The sequence below is a fragment of the Oryza sativa genome, chromosome 12, assembly GCF_034140825.1.
Source record: "Oryza sativa Japonica Group chromosome 12, ASM3414082v1".
Taxonomy (NCBI): Eukaryota; Viridiplantae; Streptophyta; class Magnoliopsida; order Poales; family Poaceae; genus Oryza; species Oryza sativa.
The window spans coordinates 11,246,266-11,267,450 of record NC_089046.1 but is presented as its reverse complement, the minus strand read 5'-3'; the positions used below and the strand labels follow the sequence as shown (position 1 = coordinate 11,267,450).

The 21,185-nt window shown below is 40.3% G+C and overlaps 2 protein-coding genes across 2 annotated transcripts; one reads left to right on the top strand and one right to left on the bottom strand.

Annotated features, from left to right (window-relative positions):
- Positions 1–730: 730 nt before the first annotated feature.
- On the top strand, positions 731–11,837 carry LOC107275865 (quinolinate synthase, chloroplastic). Its single transcript, XM_015764390.3, has 7 exons — positions 731–1,458; positions 3,981–4,265; positions 6,186–6,404; positions 6,532–6,711; positions 8,456–8,971; positions 9,658–9,819; positions 11,375–11,837. Exons 1-7 carry the CDS (start codon positions 754–756, stop codon positions 11,441–11,443), a joined length of 2,136 nt encoding a protein of 711 aa, XP_015619876.1. The 5' UTR covers positions 731–753; the 3' UTR covers positions 11,444–11,837.
- A 2,342-nt stretch (positions 11,838–14,179) lies between these two features.
- On the bottom strand, positions 14,180–21,090 carry LOC9271850 (uncharacterized). The gene is made up of 13 exons (XM_015764391.3): positions 20,510–21,090; positions 18,428–18,602; positions 18,143–18,226; positions 17,827–18,068; positions 17,514–17,751; positions 16,887–16,966; positions 16,728–16,812; positions 16,501–16,632; positions 16,309–16,422; positions 15,186–15,230; positions 14,856–14,940; positions 14,678–14,737; positions 14,180–14,602 (listed from the first exon to the last, which is right to left on the bottom strand). Exons 1-13 carry the CDS (start codon positions 20,731–20,733, stop codon positions 14,463–14,465), a joined length of 1,704 nt encoding a protein of 567 aa, XP_015619877.1. The 5' UTR covers positions 20,734–21,090; the 3' UTR covers positions 14,180–14,462.
- Positions 21,091–21,185: the final 95 nt, after the last annotated feature.

Below are 21,185 nucleotides of genomic sequence, written 5' to 3'. Positions count from 1 at the left end.
GACGCAGTCCCAATCCAACAACAACGTTGTCATCGTCGTGGTGCTTGGCCTCCTCGAGCACCCAGGCGTAAGTGTCAACAGCGCCGCAGAAGGTAGCGAGGAGGTCCGGATCCAAAAGCATGGCGAACGGGCTCCGACAATAGCGGCGCGGTCGAACGAGCTCGTAGCCATGGAGACATGGCTGCGTAGGCTACACGGTGCCGTGCAGCCGCGCTTGGAGAGAAGCAAATAAGACAGCAGGAGGACGATGGTGAAACAAAGTTCCTTTTGTCTTTCTGCATTCTGATTCCTCTGACTAACGGCCAAACTGATGGAAGTGCTGTAAGATTGGAAAAAAATGACGGAGCTGTGCTTTTAAAGAGGCATAAATTTTTTTGTGCTATTTTCTGCTACTGGGAGAAGCTGTGCTATGAATTGAATTTCCTCCCGGCAGTACTCAAACTAACACGATCATTGGATGACCGGGGTAGAGGGATCGCATGGCGGGACAGGTGGACGGCTGCGCCACTGGCCCACTCCATCAGCGTCCGAACGTTTCACACGCTACCGCCCACTACCACTGCAGTGCACTACCGGTGAAGCTGCGTTTGCCCTTTTTCCAAGAGCCTCCAGAATTTCCAATTCCCAACACCACCCGCACCGATCCACCCTACGAAAAAGCACGCGCCCCCTACGCCGCCTCCTACTACCTTCCCCTTGCATTAAAACGCAACCCACTCTCCACCTCCACGTCTCCCCCCGCACGCCATCGCCATGGACGTCTCCTCCCTCGCCGCCGCGGCCCCCTCCCTCGTCGCGCCACCCCTCCACCACAAGCCCCACCTCGCCTTCCCTCCACACCATCCCTCCCCCGCCCGCGGCTCCATCGGCGTCCGTTGCGCCCACTCGCCCTCGCCCCATCCCTTACGGCCCTCCGCCGCCACCGCCGACGAGGAGGTCTCCTTGCCCCCGAGCCTCCGCGTAAGCCGGCTCGCCGAGGAGTTCCGCGTGTCCCCGGACGCCGCCGACCGCGCGCGCCGCCTCCTAGCCCGTGCGGCCGCGCTCCCGCGGCTCGGGGAGGCCGACCGCGTCGCGGCCAACCGCGTCATGGGGTGCGTCGCGCAGGTGTGGCTCGTGGGGCGGTGCGACGGGGCGGGGCGGATGAGGTTCGCGGCCGACTCCGACTCGGAGCTCTCCCGCGGGTACTGCGCCTGCCTCGTCTCCGCGCTCGACGGGGCGCGCCCGGAGGAGGTGCTCGACGTGGACCCGGCCGACCTCGCGCCGCTCGGTGGGGCCGCCGCGGGGACGGGGGCGCGGTCCAGGGCCAGCACCTGGCACAACGTGCTCATTGGCATGCAGAAGCGTGCGCGGGCGGCCATCGCGGCGCGTGAGGGCAGGCCTGCTGGGGAGCCGTTCCCGTCGCTTATCATCGGCCGCGACGGCGCCATCCGCGCTCAAGGCACCTACGCTGAAGCCCAGGTGATCTTTTGCTCGTTTGTTTATTATGTTCATTCCGTTGCTTTTATTGGTTATTCCTTCCGTTCCCTGTATTTTATTCCTGTGTATTGCCATGTTCCGTGTTCTCCATCATTTGTCCAAGCTTCTCTTCGGAAGGGTTAACAGTACGGCACGGAGCTACTCAGCTCTTCTTATTAGTTACTCCAGTATTACTGATCTCTGACTGAAAAGACGTGGTTTCCTCTACAAATTAGAAAGTAGTGTATATCTTTGATTTGTTGCTTTTCACTAGGATATGGCTAAAAATGTAAGTGCTTTTTCTTGGATATATTTGACGTATAGAATCTGCCAAAGTTGGATGCCGATTTCCATTTTCCACAAAGTTGCACCTGCAAAGAAAAGGTAGCTTTTCTATTGGTCAGTGTATTTCTCCCTTTTTGTAAATGAGAAAATGACTAGTGGTCATATTTATGTGTATGGTCAAGAATGGAGACTCAACTGTCAACCTAATGATGTCAACATCACCTCTTACTTTTTCCACTTTGCGTGGTCACATTGGCAGGTTGCTTTAGGAATTTAGTTAGTTAATTGCTTGAAATGTAGTCTCTACTAGTGCAAAGATATCAAATTCCTTGTGCAAGGGAAGTATACATGAGAAGGCTGTACTAGTCATGACTCCTAACAACAATATTACTTCAATAGGATATGTTGCGTGCAAGGGATATAATACTGCCTTTTGATATAGGAAACTATACTAAAGAGTTAGTAACCCTAAACACCTATTCATGCTACGTAAAGGCAATATGTAATATACATTCCTGTATTTTGTGAAAATGCTCACATGCTCTGATCGATCTCATGGTCATGGCCTTGTACTCCTGAATGGGCCACAAGGCCACCTGTGCCAAATGGACCATAAGGCTACTAGTTCTTTTCTTTTATTTTTTCTCTCTTTCTAGTATTACAGATTCTTAGCTCATTCTCCCTATGTGGTTTTAGTGCCCATGGGGTGTGGCAGCAGTTGTCTCTGTTTCCTACTTTAACAATAGAGTGTTGTAATGTTTCAACGCAGTTTAATTTGCTTCATCAAATCCTACCAGCACTGGTAATACCATTTTGAAAATAAAGTTTTTGAACTACCTTAAGTACACCCGTCAATTGTATCCATTTATATTTAGAGACCTTCTGTGGGGCTATGATATGTGTTAACCTATTCTTTGATGTCATCAAAAGCAGCTCAGTTTCATATTAATGCTAGTTCAAAGTTTCTATGTTTCAACTTATGTAGTTATGGTCGTAGGGGACTTTTTGTTTGTACATGTTTTAAAAAATCTTTGTTCAAAGGATTAAACAACTAAAAATTGATTGCACAAACACTACCTGAGAGCATCCCCAGCAGCTCATCCAAATTTCATCCTCCATATGCCCATATGGATGAGCATCCAAAAATGATTCCTCCTTCATATCCCTCTCCACTTCATTAGATCATCCATATCACACCCTCCTATATTTTAGTAATATCTTTTAACTAACTTTACATTTGTATTTTAAGGGCTATATTTTGAATGACTAAATTTTAATAGTGTTATTTATCTTGATAATCTCTCGAATGAGTAAATTTTAACGGATATTTTTTTAATGGGTAATTTTAACTTTCTACCCATGCTCTGCCCTTTCCTCTATTCTATTCCAACCCCTATTCCTCTTTTTCTCTCTTTCTCTATCCTTCTCTATCGTTCTATCCTCTTCGTCTTTTCCTCTCTTCTATCCTGTCCAGACTACTCCAGCTTCCACGGCTGTCGGCCAGCAGGAGTGGATGTGTGCAGGCGGCTGGCGGTGGAAGCTGAGGCGAGCGGGTGGCGCAGGCGGCCGACAGCCGTGGAAGCGGTGGCGGAGGCCAGCAGGCGCGGAGCCGAGCAGGCGACAACGCCCTCAGGCGGGCAGGCGGCCAGCGGGCGCAGAAGTGAAGGTGGTGGCCGGAGGGTGAGGAAATGACGGCAATGGCTGGCGGGCGCGAAGGCACACAGGCAACGACGGCAGATGCTGAGGTGGCGAGCGACGCAGGTGGCCGGCAAGCTCGTAAGCGGCTGCGGCGGCTTGTGGCTTTTGACGGCTTGGCGTCGGCGGCTTGTGGCCGGCAACGGCGATGACGACGACGAAGGGGACGTCGCGACGGAAGTCCGGATGGGGGCGGGAGCTCGATCCAGATGTGGGCGTTGAGATATGGTGTGAGGAGAGAGAATCGCTATATTTGGCTGAAACATGCTCGCTTTGGCGCATCATCCATATTTGGCGGAAACATGCCGTATCTGCTGGAGGCCCATTTTCACCTCCCGTACACCATCATATGATGGAGGATCTCCTGGGGATGCTCCAATATGTTAGATACCCTGAATAATTACGGTTGTGACTTTGTTGTACATAATAGAAATACCTCCTGTAAAGCTATGTATTTCAACAAATGTAAAATAGAAATACCATAAATTCCCTTCATTTCCACCATGTAGTCTTGAAACTGACTGATTTTATTTTGAGAAGTGCAGGCAATGTTCTTGTCTCCTAATGAATCCAAGACTTCAGAGCTTGTAAAATCCCTTAGGGAGAAAAAAATAGGGATTGTCGCACACTTTTATATGGATCCGGAGGTGCAAGGCATATTAACTGCTTCAAAGAAGCATTGGCCTCACATCCACATTTCTGATTCATTGGTAATGGCAGATAGTGCAGTGAAGATGGCTGAAGCAGGATGCGAATATATCACTGTCTTAGGTGTTGATTTTATGTCAGAAAATGTTCGTGCAATACTTGATCAAGCTGGATATAGCAAGGTATTTATGTGTTTATATCACTGATTGTCATTAAGTTTGAAGAATTTCTATTCTACTGTCTCCATTGTTTACTGGAAGGACTAAGTTACAGAACTCATTGGACCCGATTGATAGATGCGTAGAGCTGTAGATCAGTAGCTATGTTTTTCAAATCTACAACCATGCCATAAATGAGTAGATCAAACAGACAGATGCATCTGTGAGTATCTATATATCCTATATAGTTGAGACCAAAAGCTTAACATGCATTGAGCCACATTATCTAGAAAATAGTGGCCTCTGGATCTCTCTCATGCTTTGATCTCAACCATTCATTTACCATATGCATTTACAACCCACTAAATGTAGTTATTGCTATAAAGCTTAATGTACATTAAACCATGACACCTAGAAATGAATAGCCATTGGATCCCTCTCATGTTTGATACATAATCATCCATATGTCATGTAGAATTGTAGTTTCACATCAATTACTATAAAACAAATATTGTTCATTTAGATATTACGTGTACATGATTTACAAATTATTTTTTTCGAGTTATCTTTGAAATATTTTCAAATTTTCTGCTGCAACACGCGGGGTATCCACTAGTTATAACTATAAAGATCCTTTCATCCACAATCGTTAGTTGATTTTGATTTTGAAGTCCTCATTGCATAATCCAAACTTGGTTTTTCCCTAGTTATGCACGTTAAAAAGTATGAAATTGTTCTGCAGCAGTAATATAAGTTTGAAGTTTTACATATGAAACTATAGCCAAGGATGATGGGAGCATGTGCATTTAAGAGAACACTAACCACAAGCTTTCTTATACTCAATTGTGTCAGAGATATTGGGAGTAAGCATATGTATCTTAGTTCCACAATTCCAACTTGTTTACATTTAATATTTTAAGAATTTTATGGTTCAATGGTTGATCTACTAGTTATGACTTATATCTTAGTTCTACAATTCCAACTTGTTTACATTTAACATTTGAAGAATTCCATGGTTCTGTGGTCGATCTATTAGTTATGACTTGCAAAATATGGAGTGAATGTGCCAGGAGAATTATTTAGACACATTGTCAAGTTTCTTCATCAACAGAAAATAGGAACACTTGTCTGTCTGTGACACCATAGAATGTTACCAGGAACTCCTTACTTGCTTGTTAGGTTGGTTTGTTTCATTTTTGTTATGTCATTTTATTTCTATATTGTTTGACAGATAATTAGTGGGGCCAATCCCTTTGAAGGCCTTGTTTGCATGGGCCTCAATCTGGCCCTACCCATGTACAGGCCGATGGATTGAACTAAAACCCTGGCCCATACAAGTGGATGGGCCTGGATTTCGGCCCATCAAACAGCTTGAATTGGGTGCAATACCTATCCTTGTAGTGGTTCATGTAATGGACCAAAAAAGTCTTAAGAGTCCCAAGTCTCTGATGAACTTCTCTCCTTTAGGTTAGCTGTTCTAGATCCCTTCTCCTAATTGACACCCTTGTTCACATAGTCCCAATGAATGTTTATGCAATTGTGAACTATAATTTGCATTAAGAACCAGCTCTGTTTTACAGTTTGCCATGAAGAAACTACAAAAATAATATCTACGTGTTATTTGTCAGACATTAGAATGAAAATGTAACAACACAAGTTTTTTTGTTATGAAAATTATGCCATGCTATCGGTAATTATAACAGGTACATGCATCTACTTTTTATTTGTATTTAATAATTTTAGACTTTATGGTGCAGCATTCTGTTGGTCTTGCAGCTAAATAAAAGTTACAAAGTATTGGTTGGAGTCAAACATATTAGCATTTTCAGTGTATCCATTTATTGATGGTTACAATCCACAGCTATCTGATATAAATTTTATTAGACATTTCTGTACTTTTCTGAGTTTCTACTCCTGAGTCCTGACTAGTGTATATTTATGCAGGTTGGTGTTTATAGAATGTCAAGTGATCAAATTGGCTGTTCATTGGCAGACGCTGCTTCAAGTTCTGCATATACACATTTTTTGAAAGAAGCATCAAGATCTCCTCCTTCTTTACATGTTATTTATATCAATACTTCTTTGGAAACAAAAGCTCATGCTCATGAACTTGTACCTACAATAACATGCACTTCTTCAAACGTTGTAGCAACTATATTACAGGTAGGTGTTTTTCTTGTCTACTACAAACTCTAGCCAACCATGAATGGTTTTTTGAGAATGGACATTAATTATTGTTCACTACATTAACTCATTTTATTTTGTTTACTCTTATCCGTTAATCTTTCAGGCATTTGCCCAAATACCAGGTCTTAATGTCTGGTATGGCCCGGATTCTTATATGGGTGCAAACATTGCGGATCTATTTCAGAGAATGGCTGTCATGTCAGATGAGGAAATTGCAGAAGTACATCCAAGTCACAACAAAAAATCTATAAATGCCTTGTTGCCACGCCTACATTACTACCAGGTTTATGTGGTTCTGATCCTTCTATGTGCTTTTAGTTAATTCTCAATGATTTTGAGTTACAGATTTTCAACTTAATTGTTGTAAAGAATAGTTCTCTGCAGTATACTTTTCCTGCAAAAAAAAAACAACCTAATGAGACTGGATGTCCTAATCTTATATATTAATATATCGTGCCTTACTCATATATAATTTTCGTTGAAAGTTATCTTTAAATATTTCCACTATATGAGCTTTTTCTAAATGTTTGGTTTTATGCTATTTTCTGACCTTGTGATCCTTCTATATTTTTGTGTTAGTACTAATTTATCCAATTTCACATGTTTTTTAACCTTTTATTTCATATTTTATCCTTTTAAAATAGAAAAATGTCTATTTGACCCCTTTTAAGTTTGAACTACTAGGGTTTGCCTAGTTTTACCCACTCAACTTCAAAACCGTGAAGTAAGAAAACATCAATCGTCGTCTTTTCTATTTTTCATGAACCAACTATTTGGAACTGTGCAAAATTTCCTAGGTAACTCTCTATAATGATTTTGCTACTATGGGACATAATTCATAACATGGTAACCAACAAATTTGTTACTAAGAAAGCAAGATCAAAATCAATGACACGTAGCTAGTCGGTGCTGCAGATATATAGAGAAGGGCAGCAGCAGGGAAGAGAAAGATGTGTACACACGGAGGAGTGTTTATTGATTAACAGTTTTTTTTTTTTTTGAAAATTTGTTACCGGCACCACATCATCTGCCTTGTGATGTGCCATGGTGACAACCACTTTTGGAGCTATCCTTAGGGGTTTATTTAGATGGTTTATTGGTTTATTCTTTATATAGCCATTTTACTTCGGGAGTAAAGTGGATATATCGCAATAGTTTAGATGGGCAGATAAAAGTTTTCTTCCATAACATCTACCTTGACTCATTTTGACATCTGTCCCTTTTATGATTCTATTTGTTGTTTCTAAAATCTAATGAAAAACAATTTATTTCACAAGCAACACATTTTAGGATATTTTATAAATTTGTTCAATCAAACGTGCTGTGTTTCCTTATCTTATAGTCCAAAAAACTGGACCAGTAAACTGGAAAATCCAGTGCTGGTGCTTGGTTTGGTTGGTTTGCATCCAAGTCTGTTCCAACTTATGAACCAGCAAATACCAATTGGACAGATAGTTTTGCACTGGAACAATAAAGAACAGGGCCAAGTTGTTGCGAGTCATGCTCTAATTGAAAAGAATTATTGTGTTCGGAAGGGCAAAATTATTGTATATTTTGAATTTTCAACCAAACTGGTAAGGAATATTACATTTTGTTATTATCTCAAACTAGTGATTCAACCAGTGAACCGGTGGTTCGATGGTTTGTTTATATATTTAATGGGCGCAAGTATGAAAAATTTTACAGCACGGTATGAAATGTGTATAAAAACGAGCATATAGGCTCAGCAGGCCAGCAATGGATAATGTTAATTTTTTGTTTATCATTAATATGTATCAGTTTGATTATATAAACTAGTGTAGGAAGTTTATGCTTTCCTCAACTATAAAAAAATATTAATCTACTTCATGATAACTGGGAAGAGACGAAGAGTTGTATACTATGGAAATCCTTGATAAGGAACATTGTGCTGTCTCGTCTATCTGTACAGTATATTTTCCTTTCATTGTTTATTTTCCAAATTAAGTTTTAATGCTACTCTCATTATACAGCTTTCTCCATTTTATTGAACTGTTTCCTGTATGCAGGATGGTAACTGTATTGTTCATGATATGTTTGGCCATGAAGTTGTGGACAAAATAAAGGAGCAGTATTGTGATGCATTCCTCACAGCACACTTTGAGGTCCCAGGAGAAATGTTTTCCTTGTCAATGGAAGCAAAGACGAGGGGAATGGGAGTGGTTGGATCTACTCAGAACATCTTAGATTTCATTAAAAACCATTTGATGGAAGCTTTGGATAGGAACATCGATGATCATCTTCAGTTTGTGTTAGGAACAGAATCCGGAATGATCACTTCTATTGTTGCTGCTGTCCGTGAATTATTTGATTCCTATAAAACTTCTCAACAAAGTGCCAATATTGAAGTTGAAATCGTGTTCCCAGTTTCTTCAGATGCTGTTTCTAATACATCTGTCAATGGTTCCCACCATCTTGATTCTTCAACAGTTACTGATTTAGACAATGTTAGTGTTGTTCCTGGTGTGAGTTCTGGCGAAGGTTGCTCTATACATGGGGGCTGCGCTTCATGCCCATACATGAAGGTTGGTGGTGATTAAATATATATTGTTTATTTACGTAAGCTTTTCGATTATGTTATTGAAATGAACATGTAAGCTTTGTTCAAGACATCTATATACATCCATGGAAGCAGAGCCTTTATTTAAGACATGAATCAAGATGTCAAGAAATGTCACATCACAAAAACCTTTTCTCATTTACTAGCTTAATGCCCGTGCTTTGCTATGGAAAAAATAAAAATATATTATAATATTGATTAAATAAAAAAATATTTTTCACAAAATGCTTTACCCATCTTTTTGCCACAGGGAATATTCACATCAATTTTATTTTCCACGTGGCTATCCATTTGGATTTGATTTTTGAATATTAAGTTAAAGGGGCAATTTGCAGAATTTATAATGGGAGCAGGTGGGGTGACGGACTCACTGCCACCACCACTATACTTTTAAAGGGGTATAGATAATGTATTATTTGTTATTTCATAATAATGAAATGTAAAAAAAATATTGATCTTTTGCATTCTTTAGCTTGGTAACCATGAAACACTAATGAGTTTTTCTGTCTTTTTCTTTATTTCATTTTTATTTTTACTTTCTTGTGATTTTTCTCTTATGGCAGTTGAAGAAATTACAATATGTTCCCTGAGATTATGTTTGTTTTATGATATTAATTGTTTACCTTGCTCTAATTCTTCCTTTCCATGCAGATGAATTCTTTAAGATCACTGCTTAAAGTATGCCATCAGCTTCCTGACAGAGATAACAGATTAGTTGCCTATCAGGCTAGCCGATTCAATGCTAAGACTCCTCTGGGAAAATTGGTTGCAGAGGTTGGGTGTGAGCCCATTTTGCATATGCGACATTTCCAGGTTTGCCACCCTCTTTATCTTGAACTCTGGACATAATTAACTAACTACTAGTTCACTCATTGGCTTCCGTCCACTGCAATGCATTGGCTTTTTGTTCACTGGACAATCATTGTAGATCTGAAGCCACCGATCGTTATAATAGCATATGACTAAGGTGTTGCAGCTGGTTTCTGATTATGAAGTATATATGTTTTTTTTTGTGCTAACATTTCTAATTCTAGTATTAGAACGCACCATTCAACCTGCAAATTTCAGCAGGCGTGTAGAGTACTTTTCTGTGGCATCCTCAGAGATTTTTCCTTTTTTTTAAAAAAAATACCACTAAAGTTTTGTTTGATCTTTGATTACCCTTGGACCACACCTGCTGTTGTGCCACTGAAAATTTTGGGCCAACTACTAAATACTGGTTCCTGTTGCATTTTCATGGGCAGAAAGATCATAGAATTGTGTGTGGAGAGATGAAAGATCGAAAGCTATTTTATTGATATGGGTGCCACTTATTATTACCGATGTATTGTGCTTTCTTTAAAAGAGGTTAAGGCAGTAGTTTGTTTACATGTTCTGACTTCTGAAAAGAATTGCTCGGTGGAGGCGTGAGCATCTTGGTAGTTTCTAGGCTTTTTTCTCGCCGGAGGGCATCGTTGCTTTCTGGAAGAGCAGCTATCCAAGCAGATTAGGTGAGGGGAGTTTGAGTTTATCTTCTTACTCTCACCTGTTGCTGCTGGTGGTGGTGGTGCTGGTACGCTGGGCGTACAACCCACTAGAGCAGAAGAGATATGGAATTTCTTATTGCAGCACCAAGCATTGCATGGTTCCACAGGTTATGGTAACAGTCAGCAAAGCACGAAGTTCATTGCTGTTTGAGAGTAAAAAACTGGAGTAATAACCATCTCTGGACATGTTTGGTGTGAAACAGTTTAGTGGATAACTGGATATAAATGTGTACTTTGCAATTCTTGCATTTGCACTCAACTCACATGTTTAGGGACCTTAAGGGCATATTAGATGTTAAAAAAATGCATCCAACGTTTTTCCTACATAGCAGTTCAAAAAGCACATAGAACTATAACCCTCGTCCAATATGGTCCCTCGTGTAATATGCATCCTTCTCTCTCATTTAGTACTCTTTCTACACCTCAGAGACAAGGGCATCCTTCTCTCTAGGACTATATATAACCTGATGCAGGCCATGTATTGGTTTTGCTTCCATATTAAGATAGTAATATTTTTTTAAAAGAAATATATAGTTCTTGACGTTTTGGATAAGGTTGAGGTCAAACTTTTGTAACTTTAACAATCAATAACTTTAAAAGTATTTAGTTTAAAAGATCTAGAACAACATATATGGATTTGTCTTTTAAAGTTATATAATTAAAGTAAACATGTATTTATTTGTGCATCATCCAAAACGTCAAGAATTATGAAACTGGATTGAGTAATCTTTGATTCCATTTTCTGTTTATGTTTCAGTTCTGCCTATGTTCGTTTGTATTTTACTAGACTTCATATATAGGCACTAATTAATTATTGACAAGCCAATCTACATACATTTCAGGCAACAAAGAGATTACCAGACAAGCTCGTGCACCATGTTATCCATGGTAAAGGAGAACCTACATCATAGATGTTCCTGGAGCTCTATTAATTTCGTCCACCTGGTTACGGAAAACACCACAGTTACCCCGACTGAATGCAACCTTCAGCTCAAGAGTGCAACTACCAACTTTGTGGCCGATGATGAGATATCCCTGTTCATGGCTTTGCTACTGGTGGAAAAAAGGGAAACCAGAATTTGCAAGGTTAGATAACATTGAGCTGAAAATTGGCGGATATGTGTAAGTGCTAGAGTACACTTGCGATGTACAACAATTTTGACATTTTGTGTGTTGCATGAGACCGATAGTAAAAACAGCACCGGTATGTAACCGAAACCAGTAGTGTTTGGAGCCTCGGAGCTGGACTGCGGTGGTTTGAAAAGGTGAAAGTTGATTAAAAGTACACTCGAAACACTTAGTGAACTTTTTTTTAGACATCAGTTAATTACTATTACCCGGCTTTTTGGAGAAAGCCGAAACCAAGTAACAAGGTCTTTTCAGGAAAACACAAGTTCCGAGCGTCGGGAGTGGCTTGCCGGAGACCACCTGGCATTCCGCCTATGGGGTGAAAACTGGTAGGGTACGATCGGATCACAATATTTCTATATTCTAACTTATACTTTCTCCGTTTCAGTTTAAAATGTTTTGACTCTGGTCAAAGTCAAACCGCTTCAAATTTGTAAAAATAATAATAATATTTTTAACTCAACACAAATTTATTGTAAAAATATATTCAATTATTGATTTAATGAAACTAATTTGGTAATATAAATATTAGTATATTTGTGTATAAACCTAGTCAAATTTAAAGTAGTTTGACTTTGACCAAAGTTAAAACGTCTTATAACCTAAAACAGAGGGAGTATCTTCCTTTAAATTTAGAATCGGATACGGGTAGCGTTGGATAACATATCACTCATCCCGTATCATACCCAATATTCTTCGAATTAGATTCAGGAACGGATATTTAATTTATATCACTAATTGATAGATATTTAATATAAGATAATTGAAGTGCTAAAAGAGATACATCAATGATTAAATTATATAATATTACATGTGAGCTCATAAAGATAGTGATTAACTAATCTTTTATCATATTTATAGGTGAATTTATAATAGATATTCACATATGTTTTATAGCATGGGACATACGGGTGGATACAACCCTTCCCTATCCTAACTCATATTTTTTACGGATTCGGGTTTGAACTCGGATACTATCGGGTATCCTATTTTCTCTATATTATTCCAGCAAGCTTTGGGTTGGGCAGGCGGTTAGTAAGTACCCGTTTGTTTTCACCCCTAATTCCGCCTCCACGCACACGTCGCACCACCACACTTCCATCGTCTGCGACGGCACTCCTACCCTGCGTGTATTTCAGACGGCAAACATTCGCTCATTTTAGCTTCGTATCGAGTAGAAGCGGCTGGCTCAGGTCTCTCTATTTGCTCTGCTCCATGCCCATCCACGAGATGAGCTGGGTGTGAGGTTCTACGAGAGGCGGGTCGACGGTGATCGCGCTGGCACCTCACCTTGGCTCCAGTTTCCTCTCTAGTACGTGGTCGGTGGTTCTCGTTTTGGGTGTCTTATGGAGGAAGATTAGTACGAGGAAGACGACGTTGGTGATAGTACTTCGCATGAGAGTACGAGACTACCGACGAGGCTGTCAACGAAACTAGGGGTGTGTTTAGTTCCTGAAAAAAGTTGTAAGTTTGAAAAAAGTTGAAAGTTTGAAAAAAAAGTTGAAAGTTTACGTGTGTAGAAAAGTTTTTGATGTGATATGATGTGATGGAAAGTTAGGAATAGGGGGAAAACTAAACACGGCCTAGGCAGAGTGGGAGCGACGATGGTGGTCACCAGCTAGCAGCTAATGATGGTGGAGGCCATGGACGACCGGCTCGATTTGACGAAGCATCGCACGATTGGGAGTTGGGAGGGACCCTCAGCGACAAATACGGGAAGGGAACTCCAAAACGTGCGGGACCATTGAGGATCAGTTAGATCTAATATTTCACCTAATAGCTCTCAAAAATAGTTTTGGGATCTGTTGGATCCAATATTTCACTAATAGCCCTCAAAATCAGTTTTGGGATAATACAGTAGAACCGTTGGTGATGCTGCATCAGTTTTGGGGACAATATAGGAGGACTGTTGGTGATGCATAGGTATAATATTCCCCCCAAAAAAAATTTGTTTTTGGGTTTCTGTTGGCGGCTGTTACCGTGGCAAAGGGTTAAAATCGGTAGCTAATACACGCGGCAGCCCGTTCCTCTTTTCTTGTTTTTCTGTTGGGCCGTCCTGTTAATCCGTAATTCTCTTTTTTTTGGCCCTCTCCAAAAACCGTTACTGATAGGAAACCAGTACCATAAATCACTAAATCATTTACTACTATTTGTCAGACTGCTGATTTGATGAAGAAATTATTTTGAATAGGTTGTAAAGGAATTACTGTCTGTATTAGTATACTTTAATTATATAGAAAACTATGTTTTTCTCGCATAAAATAAAAGAAAACTATTTTTGAACAGGTAGTAAAGGATTTACTCCAGCTGTCCCGCGTGATATCAGTATTGGTAGATTGGAAATTAACTGCACAGAAGGGGAAACAATTGTTTTATGATGCATCTTGATAGTACATGTTTTCTTTGTTTCTCAGAAATTTGCGTTGCAGCAAATGTGATGACAAGGTGGACATGCAGATTTCTGCCACCTCCCCACCCCCAAAAAAAAAGGACTAGCGGCATACGCATGACACGTTCCCTCCAAAGAATGAATCTCAACCCTGTATAGAATGACAGAATCCAGGAATTTACAGACCAGAAGAATACGGATACCCCTCCCCAATGTAAACCAAATTGCACGGCATTGTCGGTAAACAAATGCTAAAGGCTCCAATATAAGAAAATGGCTATTGGAACACCCCACCGCCTATCTAAAAGCAAATTTATAGGAGCTTTTCTATACATCCAAATTTGTCTTCTGAATAGCCGTTAAGTTCTGCGGATAGCATTATGTACCCTTTTTGCCACTTCAGATTACAACTGCTATCTATGCCGCGACTGTGAATCTTCTGAGGAGATACTAGAGTGAGGAGAAGGCTCAAGGCTCTCGGGCAACTGATCCAATTGTGATGGCGTTGAGTTCAAGGAACTGCTTTGAGGTTCCTCTTCAGTATCAGCAAATTCTGTAAAATGTCAGGGAAAGCAACGTAAATATTATGACAATATCCCATATCTGAGTCTGTGTTACAGCCTTTTACCATGCAATATTGATTTAAAGGTCCGCCTCGTTGGCTTGTTATTCTTTTTCTTTACTTGAGCTGCAGAGCCAAAAGATAAATGGTTACAAATAATGTGTAAAGCACAAAACTATGTCCAAGACAATTTTTACAAGGTTTTGCAAGGAATAAATGCCAGTAGACTAGGAAAGGAACCAACCTATTCCTGGATGTTCAGGATCATCTGATAGTTCAAGGTTTTTGTAGGTAAAATTGAGAAAATTCGTGTCCTTGGAGGAAAGCATCTGCACAATAGAAACATTTAGTCAGGACCTAGAGTCAGAAAAAAAAAAGGTCACAAGGTAATTAAAATATGACGAATCACACTTTTATTTCAAATGCAAACATTGTCCTACAGGAAGAGTAAGAGAAAATATCGCTAGCCTGAAGCGACCCTTAGTAATTTTGAAATAAAAATGTATCCTCCAATATATTGACAATACAAAAAACTAAAAGCAAATGGTCGCCTGATCTCTGCAAAAAAGTGCACCTTTCTCCAAGGACCTGCCTTTGATGAAGTTTGCATTGGAGCAATCTGCAAGACACCAAACACACAAAGGTCACTAGGTAAGCACTGATGAAATAAGTCAGGTTACAAGAGCCACAATATATTGGACTTGCCAATGTACAAATATCTGCCGCCTCAGTGTATATTTTCTTCACACAACACTAGATGCAATAAAGGGTGTGACATAGTCAAACAAACAAGGCCAAATGAACTAATGATAATATCCCAGAGTGTACTGAATGGCTAAAAAGCTCATTTCCCTCTTGTCAGATCCCTGATAACTTAGTAGCATTTACCAACTAAAATGGTGGCTGATGTGCTTTGGTTTCTCTCATCAACGATGGCTGCTGCTACATTAGGTTGGCCAGGTTGTGGTGTATAGCTGGGGCTAAAGGCCTTGCTAACATTTGGCAGTACATGTTGTTTGTATAGGCCACCGGCCATGGCCCTTTCTATTTCTTTGGCAAGTCGTCATGTATTACACCTTGCCCTAATGGGCATGTTTGAGTCTTCTAGATTCATTTTCTTCTTCTTAATATAACGATGCGTGGCTTCTGCTTTTGGAATATGTAATAATAAGATGGTGCTTCCCATTCTGGCCAGAGGGCTTTAGTGATATGAACACTATTTCTTTTGTTGGCTGCTGCATCAAGATATTATTTTTAATCATGCGATAGCGAGGTTATGAAAGCAAATGTGCTAGCTATCCTAGTACTGTCTTGTGTGACCATGCAAATAAAATCTAGCAGGATAAGCAGAAACATTCAGGACTTCACACAATGTGAAACTTCTGCTATCAGTAAATTAGTGCTCCCTCCAGTCATGAAACATGTCATTTTGGACATCAAATATGTCTTCAGAATTCAACTTTGACAACTATTTGCTTGCAAAATATTTGAAAAACTAAATAAAATAATAACAATAAAAATAATATAGTGCTTTTGGACAAATCTATGCATATATTTTCTAAACATACGGTCTAAATATTCTATAAGATATTGATGTTCAAAGTTTTTAAAGTTGACTTGAGACATGTACTCTAATATGTATAGAGAAAAAGTTGGAACCATTAACTGGCCAAAATAGCTTCGTAATGACACCTCACCTCCTCAAATTTCTCAAAATTTTGTGTGTCCAACTCGTCATTAACCTCAGGAATAAAAGCAGCCTCCATCTGATATAGCTTCTCCCACTCAAGACCTTTGAACCACGGGTGTGCCTGTAAGAACACATCATGCTATAAATTACCAAACTTACAAACATGAAGGATGTAACAGATCATGTGAACCACTTTCACCTTTATCTCATGTGCTCCTTTTGTTCCAAGCCTCAAATCCGCGTTACATAATAGTTTGCTAATAAGATCTTTAGCTTCTGGTGACAGTTTGGCCTCTTCAGGGAATTTTAGATGACTTCTCCAGTTCACTATCTGTAAAGTTGAACTCAAAAGTTAATAGAAAGAATTCACATACAAATCCACAAGTCTTTGAAGGGACATGGCTTAGCTATAGCATTTAAAGTTACCTTCCTACATGTGGACATTGGATCTTCCGAATAAAATGGTGGATAACCCACAAGCATCTCATACATAATGGCTCCAAGTGACCACCTATAAAGTACAAATATGAGAGAGATATAAAACATTAGGACATGAACTGCAAAAGTTCATTAAAGTGTACTAACAAGTCACACTCCATTCCATATCCTTTCTTCAATAGTACCTCCGGAGCAATGTAATCAGGTGTACCAACTGTTGAATAAGCCTGCAATTATCATGAAAGTAAATACATAAAAAACACACTGCCAAGGCTCTTTGGCAAACAAATGATTACCATGCCATTTTTTCTACAATTTTCTATCGACATTTTGGATGTGTTCATTTTCATCTTATGCAGAATGCAGTGTAATCGTTTTCATCATGAACTAATGGGAACTGTTTGACTGTACAGTCAATCATCTCGTCATGCATTTGCTTTACATATAATAGCTAAAATTACGTAAATATACTTGACTTCTTCTAGCAAACATGTGGAATACTTTCACATCAGGCATGCATGTTTAGGCCTAGATTGGATAGATTGAATTTAATCAATTCTGTTCAGATAGGTATAGAAACTGAACTTATATCCCTACCACACTGAAGGGGTCTATCTTAAAGTCCTCTAATCCAAAAGGGCCCAAATGATTGTGATGCATACAGAATGTCCTCTGTACGTGTTTGGGCCTAGGATTTGCCCTGGCTAGGGAATGCATATAGAATTAAGCAATTAGACAAGAGGCAAAATGCTACTATAAAGCATTTTAACATACCAGCATCCGCCGATTCTTCTGCCAATGCAATAGCTGTTCCTGTTGTGTCCTCCTGGGAGCAGCAGAGCTACTTAATAGTTTATCACCATCCATTGACGGATTAATGTTTTTCCCCACTGCATAGTCAAACTCACTCAGATTTGGAAAGCTACTACTATCTAGAGGTTTGCATAAGCCAAAATCTGAAAGCTTCAGGTGCCCAGTTCGGTCTAACAGCAAATTGTCAGGCTTGATATCCCTGAAAATGTATAGCAAAGATGGAGTGGCAAATTTGCTACCGAATGCCATGCAATTTTTATTATCAATGAATTACCTATGAATATAATTGTGCTTGTGTATGGATTCAATTGCTAGAATTGTCTCCGCAACATAAAATCTAGATTCATCATCTGTAAGTGTATCCTTGCGCATTAGTAGAGTCATCATGTCACCACCAGGAAGGTATTCCATAACAAGGTATAGAAACTCTTCGTCTTGAAATGAGCAATAAAGCTTAACAATGTAGGCACTGTCAACCTCTGCAAGAAGATTCCTTTCAGCTCTCACATGCTCAACCTGAAAAGAACACATTAGAAAACCAAAAGTTTGCTGGACAAGCTGATTTAATTACTTAAACACACATGAATTACCTGGCCCCTTCGTAACATTTCAGACTTCTTAAGCTTTTTCATTGCATATACATTGGATGTAGCTTTCTCTCTACAGAGCCTCACCTGAAGAATAAAAATGTAAACTGGAGGCAAGCTGCAGGAGAAACAGAGAACATATATATTGCCTCTAAAAATAGATTTCTTTTCTCCATGTATAATAAAAGGTTTCTCAAGGTACTGCAGAAACTGATGTTTATTACGCATGACACAACAGTCAACTATATCTGCATCGAATATAGGGAGTAGAAACAGTGCCCTTCTTACCTCCCCAAATGCACCTCTGCCAATAATGGTAAGCAATTCAAAATCATCAACACCCATTTTGTGCCTCCTTGAGCGCATGATTTCTCTCTCCCTATTTTCGAAGTCCTTCAGAATATTGTTTTGCTCCTCTTCAGATACATCAGGATCTGCAAGCTTACTCTCCAGCATCCGACGCCTATAATATAATTTGGCATAATATCTTTACCACCAAATAAGAATGGGTGTTCGATGATATCTAAACTACGCCAGAAATGTATATCCAAAACTAATATATAGCATCTTACTGAAACATACAAAAAGATTGAAATTGGAGAGTTATCAAATATCAATCACAAAAAATGGCAATAAGAGAACTGTGAATAGCCTCTTATGATGCTGTAATGCAATAGTTAAGCGCTTTATGCTACATATTTTTATTTATGCATACCATCTTCCCTTAGAGAACACTTCCGAAAATGACAGAATATTAATACAGTTCATTAATAAAATTCAAGGATTGCACATGCATTGTGTTTAACAATTTAAGGCAGAGAATAACACTGAATGCTTCCCAGTCAAGCCCCAAGAAGATTTATAGTAAGTTCAATCCAACACCTATATTTCATTATTCAGAAACCTAAGAAGATAGGTTGTATAGTCATGTGATAGTTCCATATGAAATGGTACACATCTATACTATCTATATAGTTGATGCCCACTAACTCATAAATCTCAACATGTAAGTGTGTCACATCATCACCCACTAGCAATTATTATCTAGAGTATTTTCAATCACATGCAAGTGTACCACATTATCATCCACTAGCAATTATTATCTAGAGTATTTTAAATATCATGCAAACATGACATATCATTAACAATTTTGTTGTATTTTTAGAACTCAATATACAAGCAATGTTAAATCATTATCTCCAGATCATTTTTCACATTATTTAAACATATACATCTATCATTTCTATAATGTATAACATGCATTCATCCACATATCCCACAGCAAAGTGCGGGGTATAAACTAGTTTAACAGAGTGCATGGCTACAAGCAGTCCAGAGATATAATATGGGTACTAAAAGCAATTTAAAGAAGCTGTTGGCTATATAGTTCAAGTTTACATTTCTAGTATTGAGCCTTACCCTTGTTCTTGCCAAAACTTTGGTACTTTTAGGTTTTATTAATAAGCATAGTTTCTTCCTACCCTATTTGGTTGGTGTATGCCACATTACAAAAGAAGGCTTGCAGTTTGTCAACCTTTGCAAATAGATGAGATACAAATAGTCCTACATATGCCGTTTTCTCAAAAGAGATAAAATAACAACAAAGAATGAAGACTAGCAGTTAAGTATATTAACAAAATGCAAGTCCAAGCTGTAAATTATTACAATTGAGATATCATTATGAAAGAACACTCAGGCGAAACTTCGTTGTGGAGCAGGTCAATCAGCAAAGCAGTAGCACATACATCGTATGGTTATATATCCAGGCCACGGAAGTAAAAAAAATTGGAGATAATGGACCCCTTTATTACCTCCTTCCAAGTTACTCCATCCGTCTCAAAAGAAAAACCCAGCCTAGGATAGGATGTGATCTATCCTAGGACAACGAATCCGGACAAGCGCTTATCCAGATTCGTTGTCAATAGATTCTATCCTATCCTAGGTTGGGTTTTTTTTTGAGTCGGAGGGAATATTCTAGTCCAAGTGGCACATCTCCTTACCTCATTTAACATCATGCCAAAAATAGAATCATTTTACCCTCCACAATCCTACATATTCCCATTACTGTATTGCCATCCACCCAATATACTCCTGGTTTATTTTAGCGTTATTAACACGTAACTAATGCGCCGTCATAAAATTGCAAGTATTCTACTATAGTGACCACCTAACAAGTAACTCGGAACCCAGATCATAATAATAATTGTTTAATAAAAGAGCACAGCAAATCGACCTTGAGGAGCTCCAGTTCGAAGATCACCCTACGAATTCCAACCCAGGAACAACGCGCACGCGCATTTCCGAACAATAGCAATCCCCGATCGATTAGCCGATCTATAACAGGCTGAGTGAGCGAGCGGGGGGACTGACCTCTCCTTGCGCTCCTCGAGCGACCTCATCTGGTCCTTGTAGTGGTTCTCGATGAACTGCTTGGCGGCCGCCACCTTGGTGGCGGTGGTGCTCGAGATCGCCTCCTCCCCATCCTCGGCCATCGCCGCCGCTCCGTCCTTCCTCGCGGCGGTGGGCGACGCCGGCTTGCCCCTGTCCTTGTCCCGCGGCTGAAGCTTCTGGAGCCAGCTACGGGCGGAGTCCATGGGGCGGGGTGGTGTGGATCGGATCAGGGGCGGGCCGCCATTGCAGCACCAGCTCGCTCCGCTCCAGTGTGCTCCGCGCCGCGCGGGATCTCCGGATCTGGGGGTGGTGGGGGTGGCAGGCAGCGCAGCCGTCGCGAGGTTAAGGTAGGCAAGGCTTCGACTCGAGAAGAGAAGCACGAGCTCCGCGCGATTCGAACGGATAATTTTTTTGGTCAAGTGGGCGCCCGCTTCGATTCCGATTCGATTCGATTCGATCAGGGAGGTGGTGGACTGGTGGTGGGGGGAGGAGGAGGAGGAGGAGGCGGCGCGGCCAGCAACGACGCCCCGCCCCGCACTGGCGCGCTCGGGAGTCGGGACGCCGGCCGAGGAAGATTTGGTTAGCTTTTTCTCTTCTTTTTTTTTTCATCTGTGTGTGACTCATCTTTTCACTTATGCTTTTGCTTATCAGCCAA

Coding starts and splice junctions, on each gene's coding strand:
- LOC107275865 (XM_015764390.3), top strand. CDS start 754: ATGGACGTCTCCTCCCTCGCCGCCGCGGCCCCCTCCCTCGTCGCGCCA. Junction 1,459..3,980: donor GCACCTACGCTGAAGCCCAG/GTGATCTTTTGC, acceptor TGAGAAGTGCAG/GCAATGTTCTTGTCTCCTAA. Junction 8,972..9,657: donor CTTCATGCCCATACATGAAG/GTTGGTGGTGAT, acceptor CTTTCCATGCAG/ATGAATTCTTTAAGATCACT.
- LOC9271850 (XM_015764391.3), bottom strand. CDS start 20,733: ATGGACTCCGCCCGTAGCTGGCTCCAGAAGCTTCAGCCGCGGGACAAG. Junction 18,603..20,509: donor CTCGAGGAGCGCAAGGAGAG/GTCAGTCCCCCC, acceptor ATTATATTATAG/GCGTCGGATGCTGGAGAGTA. Junction 14,603..14,677: donor CTTTAAATCAATATTGCATG/GTAAAAGGCTGT, acceptor GACATTTTACAG/AATTTGCTGATACTGAAGAG.